The 8,563-nt window shown below is 32.1% G+C and overlaps 1 protein-coding gene across 1 annotated transcript; it reads left to right on the top strand.

Moving 5' to 3' along the window:
• Positions 1-4,992: 4,992 nt before the first annotated feature.
• On the top strand, positions 4,993-7,178 carry LOC108470786 (auxin-responsive protein IAA16-like). Its single transcript, XM_017772243.2, has 4 exons — positions 4,993-5,633; positions 6,155-6,544; positions 6,645-6,706; positions 6,790-7,178. Exons 1-4 carry the CDS (start codon positions 5,395-5,397, stop codon positions 6,825-6,827), a joined length of 729 nt encoding a protein of 242 aa, XP_017627732.1. The 5' UTR covers positions 4,993-5,394; the 3' UTR covers positions 6,828-7,178.
• The last annotated feature ends 1,385 nt before the right edge of the window (positions 7,179-8,563 follow it).

Genomic DNA, 8,563 nt, shown 5'->3' with positions numbered 1-8,563 from the left:
AATAGTAAAGACATACCTTGTGAGAGGTTTTTTTCATCAAGTCTCCAGCAAAATGAAAATCAACACACCTAATGACTCTCTAGTTATTCCAAACTGTAAACAAACATCAGTAGTACCTCGTAAGTATCCAAAAATCCATTGAACTACTTTCCAGTGTTCTTTATTGAGATTCACCATGTATCTACTAACTGCACTAACTGTATATAATAAATCTGGATGTAAGCAAACCATAGCATACATGAGAGATCCCACTGCACTAGAATATGGAACATGTGACATATAATAAATCTCATCATCTGATTGCAAAGATAAAGCCGATGAAAGCTTGAAGTGGGTTGCTAATGGAGTACTAACAGGCTTGGCGCTCTGCATATTGAACCTGCAAAGAACTTTCTCAATGTACCCTTTCTAAATTAGGTACAATTTACATGCTTTTCTATCTCTGAAAATCTCTATCCCAAGTATCTTCTTTGCTGCTCTCAAATCTTTCATCTCAAATTCTTCACTTAGTTGGGTTTTGACATTTCTTATCTCTCCTTTATCTTTGGCTCTTGTATCACTACCTTGGTGATTGTTTCAGGCCATAAAGGGACTTTTTTAGCAAGCAAACATAATCTTCCTTTTCTGATACCGTAACTCTCTCTAGTTGTTATTTTTAAGTATCTTCCTCAAGTTCTCCATGCAAGAACGTTATTTTTTACATCTAATTACTTAAACTCTAAATCATAAATGACCACAATACCAAGCAATGATCGAATCGAACTATGCTTCACAACTAGAGAAAACACATATGCGAAGTCCACATCTGGAATCTTATTGTAACTTTTTACAACCAGCATTGCTTTATATCTGGGTTCTTTAACTCCTAGAGTCCCTTCTTTCTTCTTGAACACCCATTTACAACGAATAACCTTTTTACCCTTAAGAAGCTTTACTAGGTCCCATGTTCTATTCTTATAAAGCAATTCTATATCTTCTTGCATGACAAACATCCACTTTCCTAAATCTTTATAGCTAGCTGTCTCAAAATAAGTAGATGGCTCTTGATTTGCATCTATTTCTTCAGTCACATTTAAAACATAAACAACTAAATCAACCTTTACATACTTTTTTAGAGGTTAATTACTCTTTTAGGTCTATTATTGGCAATAGAATATTATGGCGCTGACTGTGATGAAGAAGCAACTCTGCTTTGAGTTTCTGCTTTAACCTGAGAAGTAGACTTTGTTGTAGATCCCGGATCAATTTAAAAATCCACCTGTTTGACATATGTGTTTAAACTTTGTTGGTCTTTATTGGAAGAGTCTTTAAGAGGTAAGTTAGGCAAGATAATTGTTTCATAAAAAATAACATCTCTGCTAATTACAACTTTCCTTGTTTCAAGACATCATAACTTATACATTTTAACACTAACCTTATAACTAAGAAAAACGCATTTAATTGATCTAGGCTTCAAATATTCATTATTAAAATGAGCATACCCAGGATACCTAAAAATCTTCAAATCAGAATAATCAGCATGAGTACCAAACCATACCTCTTGTGGAGTCTATTTCTCAATGGCAAAGGAAGGAGATTGGTTAATAAAAAAGCATGCTGTAGAAGTCGCTTCAGCCCAGAACGACTTCGATAAATGAGCATTTGACAACGTGCATTGAACATTTTCTATGATTATTCTATTCATTCGTTCTGTAATGTTGTTTTGCTATAGAATATGGTGAACTGTTAAGTGTCTCACGATCCCTTCTGATTTGCACAATTCATTAAACTTATTAAAACATAATTTCAAGCCATTATCTGTGCGAAGGTGCTTTATCTATCTTCATGTCAGCTTCTTGATCATAGTCTTCCAATTCTTAAACGTGGACAACACATTACTTTTCTATTTTAAGAAGAATGTCTAAACTTTTCTGGAAAAATCATCAATAATCGTCAATATATAATTAGTGCCAGCCCTCGAAGGCACTCTAGATAGTCTCCATAGATCAGAATGAATATAATCTAGTGTTCCCTTCGTATTATGGATTCCTCTGGTGAATTGAACTTTTTTTTGCTTGCCAAAAACACAGTGCTCATAGAACTTTAGTTTGTCAATGCCTTGTCCGTCAAGAAGTCCTCTTTTGCTTAATTCTACCATGTTGTTCTTACTCATATACCCTAGAAGCATATGCCAAAGTCTAGTAACATCATCATCTGAGAAAGAAGAGGAAGCAATGACTGCATCACCAGTAATAGTTGAACTTTATAGAACATATAACTTGACAGTCTTTCTCTACCCTTTCATTACAACAAGGGAACCCTTGTTAATCTTTATAAACCCACTTTCAACTATGTACTTGTACCCTTTTGAATCAAGTGTACTCAACAAAATCAAATTTCTCTTCAATTCTGGTACATGTTGTACATCATTAAGTGCTCTGACGACTCCATCAAACATATCAATTTTGATCGTGCCAATACTTGGAATTCTACATGAAGCATTATTTCTCATTAAAATAACATATTCAGACACTATTTTATAAGTTGCAAACCAATCCCAATTGGGACTCATATGAAAAGTGCAACCAGAATTGAGGATCCAGTCATAGCTTACTTTAGAGTTGTCAACAAAAGCAACTAGGATTTCACCATTGTTGTAGTCTTCTACTACATTAGCTTCACTAGATTGTTTTGGTTGCTTTCCTTTTTGATTTGTAGCCTCCTTTTCTATCTTCTTCTGCAACTTTAGCACTCAAACTTAATGTGCCCTTTCTTTTTTCATAAATTACAAGTTTTATCTTTGTTTGAAGATCTCGATCTACCTCTAGATTTATTACGAGGATTTCGTTCCTGTGTCCTCCTATGATTATCACTAATATTTTGTTCTTGTCTCCCATGGACAATGAAACCCTCTTCTTGATAGTCAGATCCAATCACAAGATGTTTCATCTTGTCATACAAGGGTAAGGAAGCATAGACTTTTTCAATTGTGAGAGATTCGTGACTATACAAAATTGTATCTCTAAAGGTTGAATAAGACGGGGGCAACGACCAAAGTAGAATTAACCCTAAATCTTCTTTATCATATTGAACTTCCATGGCCTCTAAATCTGAGACAATTTCTTTAAACACAATTAACTATTTGAGCACAAATATACCTTCCTCCAAATGATAAGAATAAAGATGTTACTTTAGATGCAACTTGCTAATTAGGATTTTCAACATGCATAGCTATTGCAATTTTTCCCATAATACAATGACGGTCTTCTCTTTTAACACGTCCTGTAGAATTTCATTCGACAGATGAGGTTGTAATGGCATTAAAGCCTTTAGATATTTGCACTTCTTCTCTTTATCCGTCAATATCAAAGGATCTTATCTAACCCTAATAGGACATCCTCCAAATCCGTTTGCGCAAGACCTGCCTGCATCTTTACTTACCACAACATGAATATGGTGTTATGATCTAACAGCAGAATATCATACTTCATTGTCACCATTACCATGATCTAGATAAGCAACTTGAAAAGTTCTTGATACTAGTTTGTTGAACTAACGTCGATAATAGAAATAAAGAACGATCACAAAGCAATAAGAAAGAAAAAAAGAAAACACATAGATTTTACGTGGAAAACACTTTCGGGAAAAAATCAAGGGCAAAAGAAAAGAAAATTCACTAATGTCAAATTCGATTGATTGATGATGAGTTTCAACTACATCTATTTAAAGGTTGAAAAACCTTATTCTAATCAATGCCAAATAGATAAAGTGTAGTAAGGCTGAAAAACCTTATTCTAATCAAAATAAAATAAAAGAAATGTAGTTCTATATAGATTTTACCACTGTATTTTATTTTAACAATAATTCGGGTTATTCATTTCTAACATGATGAACTCCTTATGTGGTTTGTATTCAATTCTGGATGGTTAGATACTAGAGTTGTTTTGATGTTATCTTAATGCTATAATGATCTGATACATTAATGATTGATTTCATAGTTTGGTTTTATAGTTGTTGGTTGGTTAAGTTTCTAAGGGGGAGTATCATTTTGAATATTGGATTTACCTTACTTGATATTGTTGTAGTGTTTTTGGTAAAAAAAGTTGCCAAAAGTGGAGAATGTTAGTTCCAGTTGCACATTTTAGTTGTTCTATCAATTACGTCTCACTTTGCATTTGGACAGTTGTATAATTTTCCATATGTGTTGATATATTTTGACTAAATTCTTGTGATTATTTTTCTTACATGTCTTTGAGCATAAATTAATTAGATTTGGTTATGTTGAATATCGTAAAACAAGAACTTTATTTGAAGAGTTTAAGTGTAATTTACTTATTATTTTGAAAGAGATCTTGTTTCTATTGAAGTTCAAATGTTGAAAATCTCTAGTTATTTGATGCCAAATAGAACACCAATTGGAGCAAAATCTACAATTGTCTATGTATTCATGTAAAAATTAGAAAGAGCACTTATTTGTTTATTAGAAGAACTTGCATTAAGTGCAATTTGATTGTAAATAAATTATTTTCATTTTCAGTTTGAGAGTGTGAGGTTCAGGGTGAATCTAGAAATTCTTTTAAGGAGGACCATAATTAAATTATGAATTTTCGAGCTGTCAAATATAGATTTTATAATGTATTAATTTATGATTTTATAATTTTTAAAATGATATAATTTTTAAATTTTTAAATTTAAAAGGAATTCATTTTTCCCCTTGTATCAGTTGGTGAAGTTATAATTAAATCACTATTTATATTGATTTATAGTGGATTTTACTCTTTGAACAGAAGAAACTACAAGGGACACGAATTACGCACCTATGCTATTTTACTCTTCCAATTATTCTATTTATTAAAACTAAACTTACAATCAACAAATAACTCAAAGCCAAAAAAAACCGAGTTAAAATGAATCTTCCGTTTTAAGTCTGATATAATTCAAATGAAATTCGCATGTAATGCCCCTAAAACATGAGATATATACCATAATAAACACCATTGTTAATAGCATCTTCATAAACTGGTTGTAAATTGGTGGAGCCTAGCAGACAAGAGGGAGGCAAACAACACAAACTCTTGTATCATTCTAACAATTACATCATCCATGAAGCCACTTCCCCGACACATCTTGGACGGTTGAATTAACACTATCTCCACTTGGAATAATCGTCACCGTCCAAATCCCACAACCATAGTATTCCGCAACAGTATATTATCTTTTGACATAAACCATATTTTGGCCTTCTTCTCTACCATTTTCACACTCTTCCTTTAGCAAAACCACATTCTCAAGAGAAACAAAGGGGAAAAAAAAAAAAGCAGAACGCAAGTGAAGAGATATCAGGAAAGAAAATTAAAGTCGGGTTGCTTTCGGGTTTTTGAGCTTTGTTCGTAAATTTGGTGTATAAGTAACACAATGACTAGCATTATGGATGCAGAGCGTGACAAGTATAGCATGATTAATTTCGAAGAGACGGAGTTACGTTTAGGATTACCCACAGGCATTGAAAATGATAATGAAACCGCCAAAAATAATGGGAAAAGAGGGTATTCGGATATGGTTGATTTGAAGCTTAACCTTTCAACAACAAAGGAAGCATCGGTGGATGAAGCTGAGAAGATGAAGGAGAAAAACACTGCAAAGCCCCCTGCTAAGTAAGTTACCGTTATACTTTTTCTTTCTCTTGCTTCTTGGTTAGTTAATGATCTTGTTCCTTCATTTTTTTAATTTCTTTTTAGAGACAAGAAGTGAGCATGTACAAGCATCATGAGTATAGTTTTGAATGAAATAATACTTTTTTTTTTTGGCGACGGAAGTTGTTTTCGTCGCTAAAAAGCTCTTTCTGTTACTGAGATTAACTGTTGGATATTAGTTTGAATGGTACTAGAAGATGAGTCTTGATTGAATCTTGGCCATGTAAAGCGTAGAAACAAGTTTTAGTGGGATATTTGGTGGCTTTAGTTGTTTGTCGGGAAAAAAGAGGGAAAACAAAACATGTGGAATCTTTATTACTTTTCCCAGCAACCAAACAAATAATTCAAAAGTTTTAACTTGAAAATGGCTAAGATAGTCCACAGCTAAGCTACCAAACTTTTGGTAGACGTCAATAGTTGACGATATTTTTTTTGTTTTTTTGCTAGTTTTTTTATGGTAAATTTGAATACTTGGATTTTAGGGCACAAGTAGTAGGATGGCCACCGGTCAGGTCCTTTCGGAAAAACATCATGACCGTTCAGAAGAGCAGCTCCGACAACAAGGGTGAGAAAACCGGCAGTGGAAACACCATTAACACCGCCTTACCGGCGGCGTTTGTTAAGGTCAGCATGGATGGTGCACCCTATCTACGCAAGGTGGACTTGAAATTATACAAGAGTTACCAAGAACTATCGGATGCCTTAGGCAAAATGTTTAGCTCCTTCACTATTGGTAACTGTGGGGGTTCACAAGGAATGAAAGATTTCATGAATGAAAGCAAATTAATAGATCTCTTGAACGGGTCTGAATATGTTCCTACTTATGAAGACAAAGATGGAGATTGGATGCTTGTTGGTGATGTCCCATGGGAGTAAGTTATTTTCCAACTCCAGTTAATTTTTTTACAGTTATTTATACTAATTAATTTTATGATTTAAAATTAACTCAAATTTGTTAACTAAATTTTGTAGAATGTTTGTCGATTCATGCAAGCGTTTACGAATCATGAAAGGATCAGAAGCCATTGGACTTGGTTAGTAACTATTAGTTCTATGTAGACTAATTTTATTTGAATATATAGAAGCTTATGGGGATAATTTTTCATGGTACTGGCAGCTCCAAGAGCAGTGGAGAAATGCAAGAACAGAAGCTGATGCTAGCTTCATTACAAAACAACAATCTGAGTTGAGAATCAAGTGTTAGTAAGATAAAAAGAAAAGAGAGCAGCAAACCGGTTCGAAAGGGATCGAGCAGGGAGTTTGAATGTGTTCATCAGCATGAAGAAAAAAAGAGAAGAAATTATTAAGAGACAAGAAATCTATATGAAAAATATTTACAAGACTTGGTTTTAATTTCTTCTGTGGGTTGTGTAAGAATTAATAACCTAAAAATTATTAATAATGTTTTTGATTAGTTATGCATGTGATTTCTTTTCTTTTTAATGTTATATTGTAAGAAAAGATTCTGTGCATGTAATATTTAATTTAATGATCGGTTTTGATGAATTTTATAATGTTTTATTGTAATTGGTTGAGGAGACACACAAACAAGATCCATGAACGAAGTGATAAGGTTAAGGGCAACGCCATGTGCAAACGGCCGGCAGCATTTAAGATTTCAATTATAACTATTTTTTAATTAATTTTCAAATTATTTTAGAAAATAAATAAATTATCAAGTAACTAACAATTGAATTAGCTTAAATGCTGGATTTGGTTGGAAAAATAAAAAGCATATTCCTTTTAAGATATATCCGACATGAAACTAGGGATTTGTAAAATTTGGTTTTGTTCTTTCCATTTTTAAAAGATTCCTTTAATAAAATGTTAATATTGATTCTCACCAATTTTGGAACAACATCAATGATATGTATTTGGAATTTGTGTTTGTCTTTCTCAATAATATTGTCTTTTAAGTTTTGAATCTACGTTCTTCTTGTGAGAGTGTAATGTGTCTTACTATTTTATTTGATAAATTTAATGACATAAGGTAGGAAGATGCTTAAATTTGAACGATTAATTTAATATTTTTTATTTATGTTTTAATTAGTTAATTTATTTGAAATTTAGGGTTAATACATTTCTCCACTTCATTAAAAAATTAAGAGCATTTTAATCAAAATGGTTATAATTTTATAAAATTAATGAAATTGGGTGAGAAATAATTCTAGTTTTTGGGTTCATTCGAGAGAAACCAGTCGTAAAGTTTTGTTCAGAAAGAACATCTTTGGAGTTTAGGCAAACAACCATATGAATTGGATCAACTATATGTGGGTTGCCATGCCTTGGCTGGCCCCCAATGTTTTTACATATTAAACATAATAAAAGCAACTTAATAAATCTTGTCCTTTGCTTTATTTTTCAAATCCAACTACCTTTTACTATATTGGGATTAGGGTGAGTCAGTTTGGTTAGATTTTTTTTTAATTTTTGAATCGAATTTAAATTATTAGACATAAGAGACCGGTTATTTAGAATTTTGGGGCAACAAGTTTTGTTTTGATTTTAAATGGGTTTATATATTTGGTTATATGTTAAAAAAAATATTGGTCTTTATTTTTTGAAATTTTTAAACGTTTTTTTTTTTGTATTTCGGTTTCCAATGGAATAAATCGAAATTGAATTGAATTAATGTAGTTCAATGACATTCATCTAATCTAAGTCAAATTGAACTATAAAAAACTCGAACCAAATTATTAATTGGATTTGATTTCTCAATTTGATTGTTTTCTTTCTTAACTTTAATTGGGATTCGCAACATTAAACAAAAACAAATTGTGAAAAAAATAGAAAGGTATTTGAAGATACACAACTTTTCATCGAGTTAGTGTTATGAATCAATCGGATATCAATAAACTAGGAAAAGTTTAAAACATCATTTTTTTAACAAA

The sequence above is a fragment of the Gossypium arboreum genome, chromosome 11 (assembly GCF_025698485.1).
Source record: "Gossypium arboreum isolate Shixiya-1 chromosome 11, ASM2569848v2, whole genome shotgun sequence".
Lineage (NCBI taxonomy): Eukaryota > Viridiplantae > Streptophyta > Magnoliopsida > Malvales > Malvaceae > Gossypium > Gossypium arboreum.
This window is presented reverse-complemented; position numbering and strand designations above follow the sequence as displayed.